This window comes from Artemia franciscana, chromosome 12, assembly GCF_032884065.1.
Source record: "Artemia franciscana chromosome 12, ASM3288406v1, whole genome shotgun sequence".
NCBI classification, from domain to species: Eukaryota; Metazoa; Arthropoda; class Branchiopoda; order Anostraca; family Artemiidae; genus Artemia; species Artemia franciscana.
Window position 1 is genome coordinate 32,836,440 of NC_088874.1, and position 19,242 is coordinate 32,855,681.

Consider the following 19,242-nt stretch of genomic DNA (forward strand, 5'->3'; position numbering starts at 1 on the left):
CCTTCATCTGCAGAATGTGGCATAGACATCTCAACCTTTCTTTCGTTATTGCCCTAGAAAGCGGGATTGAACCACATTTCCGTACAATCTACTGTTTGAAATATGGTCAGTTAGCCGGGTATCCAGAACAATCCATAGGCAATTTCTCTGGAAAACACCTATTAAATTTTCATCAGCTTTTCAGAGCGCCCTTGCTTCAGAGCTATATTTAACCACTATCATCACTGTACCTTCCAATATTCTAATCTGGGCTTGCAGACTTATCTTCCTATTCTTCAGAACTTTTTTTTAACTGTGAAAAAACACGCTGAGTCTTGGCTATTCTACTTTTAACATCTTCACTGCTCCCACCGTCTTTACTAATAATACTACCAAGGTAATTGAAGCTGACCACCTGATCAATCTTTTCATTACCCAACGTCACCTTTTCATCTTCACCTATTCCTGGCCTTAGTGACTTAGTCTTCTTTAATATTTGAGAAGGACCCAGGTCATCAGACCCAGTAAGTCCTTAGTTTTATAGATTATGAGCAAGCGTTTGATTCATCCAATAATTAAGCTTTAACAAAAGTCCTATCCTTGTACGGTATACCAGATAAATAAATTAAGTTATTAGTACTCTGTATGAGAATAATATTCCTGAGGTTAAGGTAAGAAATGAGGATAGTAGTTGGTTTTTTATTGAATTAGGAATTAAGCAGGGTTGCGTTCCATCTCCATTCATATGAATCATTTTGGTAGACTTTGTTCTTAAAAAAAAACAAAAAAAGACTGCAAAGTTTATGAGAGAGCTTGGAATCAAATGGGAATGAAAAATCTCCTAGACATGAAAATGGTGATGATTTGGGCGTCCTAAAGGATACTATCACCAAAATTAATTATTTTGTAAGGTTTTGAGAGCTCAGGGTGAAAGAATAGGTTTGAATTTAATGTTAAGAAGATTAAGTCGCTAGGAATGAGAATAAGTGAAGGTGAAGAGGTGATGTTAAGTAAAAGCTTCAAGCAGACAGCTCCACTTGCCAGCTCCACAGCTCCACTTGGTAGTGTTGCAGACAGCTCCACTTGGTAGTATTATTAGTAAAGATGGTGGGTATAGTGAAGATTTTAAAGCAGAGCAGGCAAGACCCAGGGTATTTTTCACAATTGAAAAGTGTTTGAAAGAATAGGAAGACAAGTCTAGTGCTAGTGCCAAAATGTCCAAGATAAGATAGGACTAGTGCCATTTACCCACTTAAATCCAGCTTCCTCACAGTGAAAAATTTGTATCTGCAACTAGAAAATACAATTTGCTTTTTATAAATTTTTTTTTTTCATTTTGGCCTCATCTCCCACTTCTTCTTCCATACGTGCTGGGCCAGGTCCACACCACATACATAAGATCATAGAAATAGACTTTGTGAACAAGCAACTGAATTACCTTGTGAATTTCGGGGCTTGGAGGTACATCGGATCTGCTTTCATTTCCTGATTCTGGTGAACTTATCTCGACTTGCTTTTCAGATTTTGACTCTATTTCCTCTTCACTACTGTCACTACTGGAATCATCAGACGATTCAATGTTTTTTGGTGAATCATCATTCATTTTGACGATAAAGTCACCTAGAAGAAAAATTCACAACATTATATGTCTTTGAAATTACAAAAGACAAACGAGCTCAATCAGGAGGAGGTATTGGTGCCAATTGGAGAAGTGCCCTATATCTTATATGGAAAAATACCAGAGGATTGGCATTACAGAGAAAAGGGAAAGTTCCTCAAGAAATTAGTAAAATTATGATAATAATAATAATAAAAACAAATATTTGGACAAAACAAAATTATTCCAAGAAAGCTGTGGGTGATTGATAAAACTTTATAGTATTTTTAAGTTCACCTTGAAAAATTAAATCAGAATTCAGCAATTAGGTATATTTCAAATTATGAATACTCAGATTTTGTAACAGAAAAAAAGTATCATAGTCAAAGTGATTGGGGGCAGCCGGCCCTCTCCTACATTTTATTTTCCACAAATTTTTGAGATAGCATTTATTCAAAAATTGTTCAAAGATAATATAACAAGGTCTTTATGTGGATAGAATTCCCCAGTCTGGGGGTAAGGGTTGCAAGTTATGCCCCAGGGGTATATAAGGTTTTTACTGAAGGGGTGGTCGCAGGGACATAAGAAGAAGCTCATTCGATTCGAAATGTTTAGTTCTAGTTCCTTTTGAAAAGTCAAACCTGATGGAGACCAACTAGCCCCCCTCCCTGACATCTTCTTTTTCCACAACATATTCAACAGAAATTATGAGATATCCATTTTGTTACCAATAATCCAAAAATCATACAACAATCTCTTTAGGGTGAACACTATTCTCCAGAGCCCATGGGCAAGGGTCGTAAGTTATCCCCAAGGCATATAAAGTTTTATAAAATGAGTAGTAGTGTAACCTTTGGATTGAATGGAGCTCATTTGATCAGAAGTCAGAAGTTTTAGTGCCCTCTTTAAGAGTCAAAAGTGAATGGTGGGACGTCAGCCCCCATCCCAAGCCTACCATTCGCCAAAACATATCCAACCAACATTTAAGAGAGCTATTTTGTTCAGCACTGTTGAATGGTCCAGTATTGGGAATGTCAACAACTGAGTATATTATTTTAGAAAATTCAGGAAATGATAGGGGAGATGATTTAAAAGGCAATATTTGCATGCTATCAATACTACTACAACTACCACACTACTCCATTTACAGTATTTTGGGGTAATTTGTACTAAATCAAAAGACGCTATATGCATGCACTTTGTCAAAATAGTAGATCTCAAGAATTGATTTGGGTGTAGGGCTACTACTTGTAGGGCTAAGGAGATGAAAACTTCAAGAAGTATGTGAACATAAAGGTTATCAAAAGGCCATATGAGCAATGTCATAGCAATGGCTAACTGTATCATGTTGAAACTTCCAGGATTTGATGAGAAGGATGTTCAACACACCAAAAGGCAATAGGTTAATACTCCAGCTGCTAGTAGTACTACTGCTGCTACTCAATACTATTACCAGTAATATCGATACTACTACTATAACTACTATTTCAACTATGCCTAAGGGCAAGAAGGTGAAATTTTTAATAAATTTTTGAGGGCAGAAGATGAGCTGAATCAGAGCACGCCCTCTGTGTGCAGGATGTCAAAAGGGTGTAACATCAGTATCTTAGGAACAGTTTGGTGTGTGAGGTTGAAACTAACAGGGCTGTATGTGAGGGATGTTGACCTAACCAAAAGAAAATATTTGCATCCCAGTGCTACGATTTCTACTCATACTGCTGCTACTATTATTATTATTAATACTTCTATTACTACTACTGCCACTAAAGCTTAGGCCACAGAATTAATTAATTTTACAGCTACTACTATTGCTATTAAAACTAAGGATATTAAGGTGAAAATTTTTGGGATGTATAGAAGCTGTATGAAACTAAATTAAAACACACTATGCCCACACAGGTTGTCAACCAGACGCATCAGAAATGCTTCAGGAATGGTTGATGGTATGTTGAAGAAACCAAAGATGCTATGCACATGCTGCTACTAATGCTGCTATAACTATTGCAACTGTGCAAGCTAAGGGTATTTAGATGAAGCTTTCAAGGAATATTTAAAGGTAAAAAAGGTAAAGGATATGGCATTAGACTTTACAGTCCATACCGGCGGTGCTGATCTCCGTTTCTTGGCCCTTCAGCCAGGAAGTGCAATGGGGGGTTGGGGGCCAGCCATCCTGTGCTTTCGCACACCCTTCCTGTTTACCTTCCCCAGATTTCTCCAGGTACCCATTTAGAGCAGGGTTGACTCTGGCTAAGCTTACAGAGTCACGCCACTGACCCCCGTCCCAACTGAAGAATTGGGTACACTGGGATTCGAACCCGCGTCCTCTCAGACAAGGGATCCCGAATCCAGCGCACCAACCCACTCGGCCAGGGTGGCTTAAGGGATATTTAGGCGGATGTTGAACTAAATCAAAACAAACTATCAGCATTTGGACTTTCAAAAAGGTGACAAAGCAATATCTGAAGAGCAACTTATTATTAATTTAGATTTTTAAGGGTAAGTTGTGGGGGATTTTGAACTAGCCAGAAGGTACTGCATGTATACTTTTAATACTACCACTACAGATAATGTAACAAATGATGCTTAAGGTATTAAGATGAAACTTTTAGGGGAAGTTTAGGAGATTCAATTAAAGGAATAAATTGTATGCATGTAAATTTTTAAAAGGGCATATAAGCAATATCATAGGCAGCACCATTCTACAATAGCTAGAAATATCATCGAAACTTTTAAAGGAGCTAATTCAATTCAAAACTAAAAGTTCTGGTGCCCTTTTTAAGAGTAACAAGAGCTTGGAAGGCAAGCAGCCCTTCTCTCCAGCCATTCCACTTTCCAAACGCATCTGGTTAAAATTTTGAGATTTTGTTCACCGTAGTAGAACAGTCCAATAACTATGTCTTTAGGGATATTAGGCGTGTCAACCCCTACAATCTTGGAATAGGCCAATTATGCTTTAAAGCTAAATTTTCAATATGACACCTCGGCAATATATCAAGAACAACTGAGGGTATTAAGTCAAAACTTTTGGGGATACTACTATTACTACTTCTACTCTTACAATTTAAATAAACAAAAAGAGTGTAGGTGTATCCAGGTTGTCAAAGAGCATAGATAGAATCTTTGGGAATGATATTAAGTTTTATTTTTCTGGTCAATTTCAGAAGCTATAAAATTAAATTAAAAAACGTTGTTTGTGTCAGGATTAAAAATAGCTGAAAAGTTTCTTCCATATACAAATAGCAACCCATACTATGAATTCTTATAGAAAACAAGAGCTAAGATCTCATATGGCACTTGTGACGAGGTCGGAAGAGCCAAGAGCTCACATGGCATAAGCTTGAGCAAAATTCTAAGAATCAATACATTGATTTAAAAGGAAAATCAGAGGCTTAATGCCGGTCAGGATTTAAATAAGAGCTCTGAGACACAAGGTCCTTCTAAATATCAAAATTCATTAAGATCTGATCACCCACTTGTAAATTAAAAATACCTCATTTTTCTATTTTTTGTCTCCTTTCAGCCCCCAAGATGGTCGAATCGGGGAAAACAACTTTATCAAGTCAATTTGAGCAGGTCCCTGACATGCCTACCAATTTTCATCATCCTAGCACATCCAGAAGCACCAAACTCACTAAAGGACTGAACCCCCTAGCTCCCCAAAGAGAGCGGATCCAGTCCGGTTACGTCAATCACGTATCTATGGCATTTGCTTATTCTACCCGCAAAGTTTCATCCCAACCTCTCCACTCTAAGCGTTTTCCAAAATTTCCGGTTTCCTTCTCCAACTCCCCCCAAATGTAACCAGATCTGGTCAGGATTTAAAATAAGAGCTCTAAGACATAATTTCCTTTTAAATTTCAAATTTCGTTAAGATCTTGTCACCCAATCTTAAGTCAAAAATGCCTCAATTTTTCTAATTTTCCAAATTAACACCCCCCCCAATCCCCCAAAGAGAGCAGACCCCTTCCAATTAGGTCAATCACGTATCTAGAACTTGTGCTTATTCTTCCCACCAGGTCTCATCCTGACCTTTACTCTCTAAGCCTTTTCCAACATTTCCAGTCCCCCCTCCAACTCTGCCCAATGACATTCGATCCGGTCGGGATTTAAAATAAGAGATTTGACTTACGAGGTATTTCTAAATATGAAATTTCACTAAGATCTGATCACTCCTTCATAAGTTAAAAATACCTCATTTTTTCTAATTTTTCAGAATTAACCCTCCCCCAAACTCCCCCAAAGAGAGCGAATCCGTTCCGGTTATGTCAATCACGTATCTAGGACTTGTGCTTAGTTTTCCCATCAAGTTTCATCCTGATCCCTCCACTCTAAGCATTTCCCAAGATTTTGGGTTTCCCCTCCAACTCCCCCCAATGTCACCAGATCCGGTCGGGGTTTAAAATAAGAGCTCTGAGACACGATATCCTTCCAAATACTAAAATTTCATTAAGATCAGATTGCCCATTCGTAAGTTAAAAATACCTCATTTTTCCTATTTTTTTCAAATTAACCATCCCATCACCCCCCTACCCCATATGGTTGAATTGGGGAAACGACTATTTTTAATTTAATCTGGTCTGGTCCTGGATAAGTCTGCCTAGTTTCATTGCCCTAACTTATCTGGAAGTGCCTAAACTAGCAAAACCAGAACAGACAGACAGACAGACAGACTGACAGAATTTGCAATCTGTCACTTGGTTAATAACAAGTGCCATAAAAATTAGAAGATATAAAATATTATTTTTCCATGAAAAAGAAAATGTAAATGAAAAACGCACACAAATTAATTTAAAAAAACTTTTTCCACAAAACAAGTTTTTCAAGGAAAAGTAAAGAGCTCCATTAAGCCAACAATGAGAAAAATAAAGTCAAATAATCTTTCAAGAGTAAAGCTACCACAAATAACTATCAACAAATAAATGAAACCCAAAACAAACAGAAATTACAATAAATAGCCAAGTCAAACTCAAAATATGTAAAAATTAACATGAGTAGGGCTGATAACCCGTGTGGCCTTCTCAATACCAGAACACAATTTGCACTTTCCTGAAAACAAAATACGTTTGAAATGTTTTTGCTTTTCTTACTTTCGTAAATAAAAATTATCAAAACTTTAAGGAATAAATACCAGTATATGTCTATGTCAATTAACTGACAATCCATGGTCATTTTTTTTTTTTTTTTTTTTTTTTTTTTTTTAGTTAAGCACACATCGTGCTCTGGTATTTTGAAGGCATGGGGGTTATCAGCCCTACTCATGTTACTTTTTGCACGTTTTCAGTTTGACTTGGCTGTTTATTGTAATTTTATGTTCATTTCGAGTTTCATTTATATATTGATAGTAATTTGTGGTAGTTTTATGCTTGAATTTGACTTTATTTTTGCTCATTCAGGGCTTAATTGAGTTACTTACTTTTCTTTGAAAAAACGTGCTTTGTCAAAAAAGTTTTTTAAATTTATTTCTAAAAGATTACACATATCAGCTATTTTCCTATTCTAGCTTAGATTTAACACTAGAAAATCTTCAGAGAAATCTATAGCATATTAAAAAATCCCAACAGTAATAATTAGCTAAAACATAAATGTTCATGCTTTTGTATGTATTCTCAATGTTCAGTTTTGATAGATTCTAAAGCTTGTAGGGAAAGTATAAATTTAACCTTGTTTAACTAAAACTGATATTCCCATTAAATTCTCATTCTCAAAAAGGAAAAAACAAGTTTCAATTTTTCTTGTGGCTCTCATCATAGTCAAACATTGACATTGAAAAAAAAACAGCTAATAAACTATTCTCTACATTAACTACAATAGTGTTATTCTTGAGCATAAATCTAACCATTTTAATGTATTTATCTAGTATGCCATACAAAAATAGACCCTATGCTAAAGCACTTTTATCCGCTGAGCCAAATGGTTGCACATAATCTATAAAACTGAGGACTAAAGGTGTTTAATGACTCAGGAACTTCTGAATTATTAACCTTAAAGTTAAAACTTGGTCAACAAATCCTCTATCCTCTAGCACCCTACACTGTTCTTCTCTTAAAATTTTGTCTACAGCACCTTTAAGTCTAAAAAGTAATTTAGACTTAGTACTGCAAATATGCACTAAGTAATTTGTTACCTAGAGGAACCAAACTAATGCCTCTATAATTACCACACTCATTCTTATCACCTTTCTTATAAAGGGGTTTAATTAGGGTTTCTATAATATCGCTAAGTACTTCCCCCTTTTCAAAAATCATATCCATCTTCTTCCCCTGTAGCACTAGCACATTTTCCTGTAGCACTATCACAATTTAACACATTCTCAAAATGTTCTGCCTACTTCTCTTTAACTCTTTCCCCGTCATTAATTGACCCCATACTCCTATCCTTAACTGAGACAAGTCCAGATTGACTACCGTCTCTCAATTCATTAGCATGCCAGTAAAATTATTTACTATTATGCCATCTAGCCGCATCTATACTTAATTTTATTCAAATACAAAGACATTTTTTAAGACCCATAGATATGTATCTGCTTAGTCACATCAAAATAGAACATGAAAACAGAGGACCACAAAAACCAAGGATTTGAGTGCGCAATGAAGTTCTCAAATACTGTTGTCGTGAAGAAGGTGACAACTTTTGTTGTCAGATTGTAACTGGAGACAAAGCATGGGTGTTACATATCACACCCAAATCAAAGCAAAATAGCATTGCATAGAGACACACACTCCCCTGTAAAGGTGAGGGCCAAACAGACTCTGTCCCATAGCAAAATCATGGCGATGGTGTTTTGGGATAGGCACATTGTTTGGCTGGTCAATTTCATGCCACAAGGAACTACTATCAATGCAGAGGTATACTACTAAACCCTCAGAAAGCTATGCAGAGCGATTCAAAATAAAAGACATGGTATGCTGACAAAGAGAATTATCCTTCTTCATGATAATGCAAGACCTCACACTGTAGGTCGGACCTGCAATTTGTTGTACAGTTTTGGGTGGGAAGTTTCACCGGCTGCCCTACAGTCCTGATGTTGCAGCAAGTGATTACCATCTGTTTCTCCACCTTAAACCACACCTCAATGGCAACTATTACAGTGATGATGACAACGTGAAAACGGAAGTGAACTCTTGGTTATTGGAGCTGGTGGCAAGTTTTTATCAAAAGGGTATTTTAAAATTGGTTGAGAGGCATGAAGTGTTTGGACAAACTTGGCAACTATGTCGAAAAATAGAATAAAGGACTTTCTGTACTTTCTGAAAGTAAACTTTTTTTTAATAATCTTTTGTTGTGTACTTATACTCAAATGGACCTTAATTTAAAAACACCCCTTGTACAATCCAACATTTTAGTTCAAAAGCAACAAAGAACTAAAAACTACACAGATATTCTTAAAAGGTAACTTGAGAAAAAGTGTTGCAAAAAGTGCTCTTATAATCCAAAACAAGCAGAAGTAAAGATATACAGGTATAATAGCTAAAAATTAAATGATGTGAAATTATTATGAATGAATAAACAAACTGAAAATTGAATAAAAGATCAAATCTGACATAAAACAAACAGAATTCATCACAATTTGGAATGGTATTACTTCCCACTGCCACCCCCCCCCCCATAGACCAGCTAAAGGCTATAATGTCAATTACACTTTACTGAGAGGAAAATATATTTTGAACATTTATTATTCTTAACCTTTAATTGCAGCTTGGAGCAGTCTAAGGATTTTTCCTTGTGAAGCTCCAGAATAGATGATTGAAGTTGTTTAGTGACTAGGTGCAACTGGATGATCAGTAGCTTCCAGGCAAGTTTACACTCCCCCAAGGACAACTAAACATCCAGCCTTTATTTGAAAATATCAACATATTCAGCAAAAACTTGGTCTTCAGAGAATTTATTTAAACCTTGAATTCAACTAAAACCCCCAAGCCACAGCAGCTGGGGCTAACCAAACTCTTGGTATCATCAAGTGCACAATCACCAGTAGATCCCCAGCAATAGTTAAAAAACTACAAAACCCTAATGAGACCTAGATTGGAGTATGGAATGTGCATTGCAACACCAATTAATAAGACAGACTAGAAGGCTCCCAAATCTGTCCAAAGACAGGCAACAAAATGCATAAAGTGATATCAACATCTTCCATACTCTACCCAATCACATAAACTAAAATTACCATCTGTCATGTGTAGACGTAAGCAAGGAGATGTATTAATAACATACAAGTTAGTACATGACCAGAGTGTCATCCCCAGCCAGTTCCAGATAGTAATTTTGCAGAGTACTAGAGGCCATCTCTTAACGTTTTACTGAAAACGTGCTAACACCAGGCTTAAATAGTAACAAAGACAACACTGCCTTTCCATAACAAACAAACAAACATAACTTAGAAACAATAGGGAATTTTTTCTCAAGACAGTGGAATTCAATTCAGTGAATATTTTGACCTTGTGTCCAAGGGCAATCATCAGCACAACACAAACACACACACACACACACATATATATATATATATATATATATATATATATATATATATATATATATATATATATATATATATATATATAATAATAATTTATTTATCACCTTCTTCCACAAAATATATATATATTCTTCTTCCAATATATCAATATTCTTCTTCCATATATATATATATATATACTTTTGCTGTTTTTCTTTTGTATTTACTCCACTTAACCTCTGTTTTGTGGAAGAAGGTGATAAATAAATTATTATTATATATATATATATATATATATATATATATATATATATATATATATATATATATTATATTATATTCTTACAAAACAGAGGTTATAGTAGTATAATATACAAAAAGAAAATATACACAAAAGTATATATATATATATATATATATATATATATATATATATATATATATATATATATATATATATGCAAACTTTAAACCTAAAAATGTTTTTAAAAACTTTTTAAAACAGCCCTAGCATCCTTACTTCAACAAAGTTCAACCAGGACTGATAAGGAAAATGAAATGAGATGATAAATTCATTCAAAAAAAGAATACATAACAATTATACAAGCTTTCAAAGCTAGTCTTGCTTTTTTGCAGGTAGCCTTAAAGGCCTTTTTGTAATGGGTTTAATACTATTGTAAATTGGTTTAGTAAAATATTTTGCTAGATGATTTTTAATTAAATTTAAGCATAAAGAACTTAGTGAATACTCCTCTAAGTCCCTATTTAAAGAAATATTATGATTTATTTTGAGACTAATTTTGATTGATTCCCAAACCACCTGTTTTATATTTAATAATCCCAGCCACACAATACTTTTCGAAAAATCTTCTCTCATTAGCAATGATTTGGGAATAAAACAGGTTGTTCGGGAATCAATAGAAATTAGACTCAAAATAATATATATATATATATATATATATATATATATATATATATATATATATATATATATATATATATGATGAATTCTATGATTGTCTAGTGCATTCAGGTTTTTTGCAATATGTTAATATTTGTGATTTGGTAAAATTTATCATATTTAGTTTACCTATTGTTGCTAAAAAGAGGGATATATTAACAGGATAAGCTTATTTTGGTGTTAATTGGTTGTTTTACATTTGCTGGGTTTTTTTTTTCCATTGGCATGTATTTTGGGGGTGATACCTGACACGGGAATGCCATGGATATTCTGTGGTAGCCACAACACTTGACTGGGTAGAGAATTTAATGTGGCGAAACGCTATAGGCAAGTGTATTCTCCTGATGAGCCCTTGTGTTGGGTTGTTGCCTCTGAATTATTTGTCTTTATTGTTTCTATTGTTTGGTAAATGACAACTTATACTTATTGACGACATGACTGCCTGTCCATGGATTATTCTTTATGGTTGATTGTGTATGGCTATGCTGTTTGACCTATGTGATTGTATGGATGAGTATGGTTAAGGCCTCATTCAAGTACTGGTCTATATTAATCACTAATTTAGGAAAACAGTCTTCCTTTTCTCCTTCTGTCTCTTTTTTTTTATGTGTTTGTGCTGTTGCATTGGTGATTTCTGTTTTCATAATATATATATATATATATATATATATATATATATATATATATATATATATATATATATATATATATATATATATATATATATATATATATATATGTATGTATATATATATATATATATATATATATATATATATATATATATATATATATATGTATATATATATATATATATATATATATATATATATATATATATATATATATATGTATATATATATATATATATATATATATATATATATATATATATATATATATATATATATATATATTTGGTGTTGTGCTGAAGATGGCCTTTGGACATAGGGCCAAAACATTCACTGAATTGAATTCCACTGTCTTGGGAAAAAGAAACATATTGTTTCTGATTTGTGTTTGTTTGTAACACCTGGCTGTGAAATAAATTATTTTCTAGTCAACCTATGGACCTCCCTTAGCCAGAATGCAGTTATGTCTTCCAGTGTTGAAGCCTTCAAGTCTGCAGTTCAAGTCTTCCAGTGTTGAACCCTTCAAGTCTGCAGTTGACAAAGCCTGATGGAGGAAGCCTTGGCCCACAATATGGGATACACCTAACAAGTTGAGTCACTATCATCACTGACCAGCATTCACAAGCTTTATCCTTATTGCTGGTCTACAATTTTAACTTATCTTTCTACTCCAGCAACTTGGGTTTCTACAATTATTAGACAAAGTTCTTGCTGAATCAAACGAATTTTTACATGGTGTCAGACATGAAAGCCAACATACAATATCCTACAATGGATTGATCAAGTGACAACCTGTAGGAGGCATGGTCAAGATTTAGAACACATGCCAATCTTATGTTCCAGGTACCTCTCAGTGGATAATCCAAAAAAATACAATGTGCATAATTGCTAATATGGCTAGGAGAGAAAGGGAGAGAGATATTCAGTATATTTACAACATCTAATGAGGAAACACACACTTTGGATGCATACTTATCAAAATTCAATGAATATTTCATCTCCCTATCAAACACTACTACTACTACAAATACAGAAGAGACAATAATGAGGACTTTTTTCCCAAGACATTGAATGAAACAAAACCTATTATTAATAATAAGAACAAAACTTATTATTTTAATACTTTCTCCACTTTCTTTACATTCCTTTTGTTTTCATATGATCTATCACTCAGATAATTCTTGTACAAACCCCTTCTACTCTCTATTAAAGATAAAGCTTTTTCATTAATATTCCTAGCTGCAGTCTTAACTTTTTTCCCTAAGACACCATCAGCAACTTGACAAATTGTTTTTTCTAAAATTATTCTATCCATCATCCACATTGTCAAATTTTAAACTCTCAAGTTCAGTATTCAACTGTTTCTGGAATTTTCCTCCTACAGTCTACCAACATCATAACTTCCCAGGATGTAGTTACCCTTCCAAAATTTCAGCTTTAGATTAAAACTTAGATGCTAGTGAATGGTGATCTTTACTTCTAACATCAATAGCAGCACTCCTATACACCCTAGCATCTTGTATTGACCCTACTAGTCTTCAGTTCATAATAACATAATCAATGAATTCTGCTGTCTTACCATTACATGAATACCATGTCAAATTATGGGCCATTATATTACCTGTATTGGTTATAACTCAGTTGTTATAACTACAAAATTGCAAAAGTCTGTAGCCATTACTGTTTTCTTTTCCTACACCAAATTTACCTAAGCTAGGATACCATCTATCTCCATTTCTACCAACCTGGGGTTCAAATCTCCCAGTAAAAACACCATATTTCTACATGGTACCCTGTATATTTGCTCCTGTAACTGTAAGTAAAATTCATCTGAGTCACTAGTATCTCCATCAGTTGGTTTAACAGGGACATATACTACTATAGCTGATACCCTGAACTTTTAAGTCATAAAATGAGCAATTAGTATTCTATTATTAATACCTTCCCAGCCTAAACAAGACTTAGCAAATTCCTTATTCATCACGAGCCCTACTCTCTACCTATAAATCCCATCCTTCCTCCCTGAGTAAACAAATTCTATATGACCTAATTTCATGCTTCCTATCCTGGGATATGAGTTTCAAAAACTCCTAATAAGTCCAGTTCAAACCATCTGAATTCATCAGTCAAAATGTCAATACAACAGTCATTTTTTAACATCATAATATTCCAAGTTCTAATTTTCATGTTCTTTAAATCATTGATATTATTTTGGTCACAGGAAAAGCAATGACCCTGGATACCAGTGCAGGACAGGGACCAACAAATCTTCTCAGGTTTATACTGAAGCACTTAAGCCAGCTTAGAACTGGACAGCAAGAAGTTCCTAGTACCTCTAGTTTGGTTGGAGGCTTTGTGCAATCCTGGGCCCATCTTGGTCACAACATGGTTTTCAGCACTTGGTGATGCTCTTGTATGTTTACGAGTCAAAATCCTGTACAGACAGTCCCGAGCCTATTACCATCAACTCATTTCATTTTCATGCCTACAAATATTATGCTACTACAGAGAGGCAATCCATAGCAGATAAATTAGCAAGGAAGAGGTTTTTCAGTTAAAATGCTCCCATTTTGGAGTAGATATACTCCCATTTTGGATGTCTAAATTGACAGTAATCAACCAGATCATACTGAAAGCAGATTGTTTAGTCATTCCTATAAAGTCCCATAAAGATATTATTACAGCAAGCTTGATCTATCATTTTTTGGCCAGGAATAACAAAGGATAAATAAAGATAACATATATTGAAAACTATATTAAACATGGAGCCATCAGATATCCTTGCCTATACTGAGCTAGTTAGAGCGGATTATAATTTGCCTTACTCAAATACAGGAGCACCCCTATCAATAGATTTACATAACCAGCCTAGCTACTAATGAGCAAAATCTTGAGATTGATTGTTCTATGCACAGGAAAACTGCATCATGGTAAATTCAGAAAACTTGGAAAGAAGCAACAAATATGCCAAAAGAAATACCATGACAGGAACTCAAGGAAGCTAAATCTTCTACAAGCTGGACAAGCCCAAATAAGTTGGGACCAGCCTAAACCCTCAAATAAGTCAAAATGAACAATATTCACAAAAACTATACAAGTAAAAATGGATTTTAATTTCAACAAGGCAGTGAACAAAAAATGAAAGCAAAACAACAATTTGATTAAAAAAAATTCTGAATATTTTGACCCCATGTCTGGGAGCCTTTCTCAACAAAAAAAAATTAAAGAATGAAAAAAACAAATATATATTTAAAAAAATAATACAAACAAATCCAATACATACAAATCCATGGCAAGGCATGAGAATCTGGTGTAATAAGGAAAGCAGACACCTATTCTAGATTATGCATAATTGAAACAAATGATAGGGGAGCATATCACCAGAATAGGAAGTTTTTTGGCAGTTAAACAAACCACTTTTTACTGATCAACCAGGAAGAACTATGTACACTGAAACCCCTGTAAGCATATCATTCCTGTAGTATCATCAAATGTGCCAGGCATTTCAATTTAATCTCTATCCAAAAATACACTTATAGCTGCCACACTTCTACCCAAAACCCTTGAATTAAGCTGCCCACAATACTGGTCCAGCATTCTACATGCCAATACCCACAACTAGCACTTATCTAGCAGGCTGTTGCAATGTGCAGAATGTTTTTCACTCAACCCACTAAGGTCATTATGTAAAGCCTATAAAGAAGCATAACCTTGAAGTATCAGAAGTCAGATGAGATATACAGAAAACAAGTGGAGTGCTGTCAAGACATTATAGATAAATCCTTGTAAAGGATGTCTCATTTCATTTTTGTGAATAAAAGAAGTGAGCCTAGCATCTTCTCATAAGTAAAGTGAAATTATAAAAGGAAATTTTGATTAGACCCAAGTAGCATTAATGTTACCAAAGTTGAATTAGTTTATTTTTTTGTTGTTAGTTAAGTATATTTGTCTTCCTGCTCACTATTTTTGGAAAGGAGAGTATCAAATTTTTCACTGGCAGGTGTCATTAGGAAAAGATAATTTATTCTAGTTGTTGACATTTCTTGAGTAAAAGAATTGGGTGTAGACTCTGAGAAGGATAGGCTGCTCAACAAGTTTCACCTGATGACTATTGGGACAAACTAGTCCCTTACACAGAAAACAAAAGACAATATGAGTGTAGTAACAAGATCCCTGCCTTCTTGACCAAATTTTCACCAAAGCTTGTCATCATAAATTCAAAATGTGGTCTCTGTTTTGATAAGCAATTGAAAAGAAAAAATATGTTTAATATTTGTGATTTATAGAATAAATACCAAACAATAAAAGTTACATTTTTAGAATCAGAAGACAATCAGCTTTCTGTTAGTAGTTTTTTCCCAGTATTGGACATGTTGCAATCCAGTCAAAGATTCTGTCCCAGAATAGGTCTGTGTCCAACTACTGGTTGCTTTACCCTATGTGAATAGCCTATAACTGAAACAATGAAAAGGCCTATATATATATATATATATATATATATATATATATATTATATATATCAAAATAGGATAATTGGTAGTTTCAAAAAGAGGTCTATCTTAGTGGCCTAGGCTAAGTCAATAAACTGATTAGGTAAAATTCTAGTTAAGTGACTTCTTGCTATCTTGGAAAGGGGTTAGGTTAGGAAAATGAAACTTTTGGGGATGGGTCTACAGGCTAAGGTGTATCCCAGGAAGGTAGCTTCCACTTTTATAACACACATATTTTTAAAGGTCATTGAAGGTCAGAACCCTCTAGAGAGAGAAGGAGTGGGGGTAGGTACTTCAAAATACCTTCCCAATACATACTTTAGCCTGCAAACACATCCCTGAAAGTCTCATTTTCCGAACCTAACCCCTTTCTGAGATAGCGAGAAGTCACTTAACTAGAATTTTACCAACTGATTAGTTTAAAGTGTATGGTCTTTAATTTTGGTAGGGTAATAGCCATACTAATGCATTGCTTATACTCTTAGATATCCATTAATATATGCATTTTCTTTCAGTTCCTATTTAATACCAAGATCTAAGGGTTTGAATCTCACATGATTTTGCTCAACTGCATGCAGTTTTTTTTACCCTAGGCCAAACACTTTTATTAAGTTCTTACCTTCTGAAGAACCACTACTATGTACTTTTACCGAAAAAATTTATAAAAGCAGAAGACGTACCAGTTTATTCGTAGGTTGGATTATACAAGTTGTTGATCAGTTTGCAATTTAAGATTATTCTAAAATATTTTAAGAGTATTCTCAAGTTATTCTCTTTCTTCCCTTCGTAAAGTTAAGGAATTGCAATCTCGAATTTCACCATCCTGCTAGCGCCTCATCTAAAGCCATAGAAAAAGAAAAATATATATAATCTGAAAATCTCGCACCCCGACAGTCATTTGTCAGAGTTGCTTCAGATTTTAAGAATGAAATAACTAAAATAAAATAAAGAATACTCCATGTGAATAAATTTTTACTATCTTTATGCATAAACTATTGTATAAAACTAGTCGAACGATAATGTGCTAATAAACAATTAGCAAGACTTGGAGTTAAAAAAAATGAACCGAGTCTCTAATCACGGCATTTATTTTCTTTTTTAGAAAAGACACCTATCAAACCTTCTATCAAATTTTCACCTAAATATTTATCTACCTTCTTCTGAATTTCTCCTTCTAGACTTCCATCCTTCTTTTTTAAATTTATATGTCAATCTTAGCCATTCAAGTAAAGGCAAGGTGCTAATAACATACTATAGTAATGAAGTATATTTTAACATTTTTTCTGCTGAATAAGCCCTGAAAATGAATGAATGTTATTTCTTTCCTCAATTCATTGCTCACGTTGACCAGATAATGTGCTCAATTACGCTAACTGTCTTTGAAATTTGAGGCATTGGAAGCTTTGTGATATTTTTATAAGCCGAATTGGTTTAAAAGGCTGTTTAATCGTCTCATCAGATCTATTGAAAATTCTATTTATTAAGTTAAATTTCCATTATAGCTTCATCTCTTTAGATCATATCTTACAAGTCAAACCCGAAATACTAGAAAAGTATTCAGAAAATGTAGCTAGACCATTAGATATAAGGATGACTAGATCGTTTTGTATAGTTAAGCTTTTGAAATAATATTTGTTTCACGTTGAAGCTATTTATATGCTTTTGGTGTATCGTGCTAAAATAAAATCCTCCACACGTCTAGTGTGGAGCTATGTCACAGCTATGCCTGTCCTGTGAGCTCGTCTGATATATATATATATATATATATATATATATATATATATATATATATATATATATATATATATATATATATATATATATATATATATGTATGAAAATTCTATCTATTAACTTAAAGTTCCAAGATAGTTTCATCTCTGTAGATTATATCTTACAAGTCAAATCCGAAAAATCGGAAAAGTTTTCAGAAAATATAACTAGATTATTAGACATTAGACAAAGATCATTTGGTGTAGTAAAGATTTTCAAATAATATTGGCTTTATGTTGAAGTCATTTGAATGTCCTTGACATACCGCGCTAAAACGACAAAAAAAAACGACAGCCTCATATCATGATTAGCCTATGCAGCCCTTTCAGCTCGGGTATAACATAAAATTACTTCAAAGATACCCTAGAATACATAAGAAATGAGCTAAATATCGAGGTAGGGGACATGAACATCCCTAGCAGCTTTGGGAGAAGCGAAAAATAAAATAGAGCCGACAAATTCATTGAGAAAGTACTGACAAAAAATGATTGCTATTGCAAACCTTCCTCTGTTTAATAATTATTATGACCAACTTACGGAAAAGATCTCAACAATCGATCTTCAAATAGCCTGTGCGAAATGGCTGATCTATTAGTAATTGATCAGAAACGTCAGTAATCATTTTATAACTAGTTCCTGTATAAGATCTTCTGATATCCTGAAGATCTTGTTACGGTGATTCATCAACTCTAAGTTCAACTGGTTAAACTTCAAAAGAAGCCTCTGCATTAATAGCTGTGACACAATTATAGGTAACACTTCTCTGTGAGTATATACTCATAAATTAAATTGAGTCATGCTTAATGCAGCTTCAGAAAACTTACAATTAGTGACTCCCCATAGCTCCAAATAACTAAAACGTAATCCATATATCCGCCCCTAAATTAGTTTTTTTTAATTCTGCTCTATCATCATTCCTGTTGCTATAAAAAGCTGTAAAACATGGACTATCAGAGTAAATGACTCCAGGTGACTTGCCGCGTTTGAGACAAAGCTTTTTCGTCGAATTGCTGATATAACGTACATAGATCGAGTCTCAAATGCCGACTTACTCGAAAGACTGTAATATAACACTACTATCCTGGACAAGGTCCACTTTTAACAACTCAGGTGGCCACGTCCAGCGCATTTCCAGTCTAGTGGTCACCCTCCGAAGCGATGGAAGGAAAACTTCTCTGACTAGAATCTCCTTGGTCTTCTCAGAATGGCACAAAACAGAGATCAGTATAGGAGACACATACATTCGCTCTTGAAGAAAGAAGCCCCGAGAAGACCACCAAGGCCGGATGAGACTTAAGTCAAGTAAGTCAAGATAGTCCTAATGTCAACTCGAATAACCCCAAGATATTTCCTTGATT

The 19,242-nt window shown here is 34.2% G+C and overlaps 1 protein-coding gene across 1 annotated transcript in view; it reads right to left on the bottom strand.

Moving 5' to 3' along the window:
* The window catches only part of LOC136034010 (zinc finger CCCH domain-containing protein 18-like), a 55,730-nt gene extending 38,705 nt beyond the window's left edge, over positions 1-17,025 (bottom strand). Inside the window, exons 1-2 of the mRNA XM_065715057.1 lie at positions 16,792-17,025; positions 1,418-1,599 (exon numbers count right to left, since the gene is read on the bottom strand). Of these exons, the coding sequence (XP_065571129.1) occupies positions 1,418-1,582 (165 nt within the window). The 5' untranslated portion in view covers positions 1,583-1,599; positions 16,792-17,025. The remainder of the gene's footprint in view (positions 1-1,417; positions 1,600-16,791) is intronic.
* Between the last annotated feature and the right edge of the window lie 2,217 nt (positions 17,026-19,242).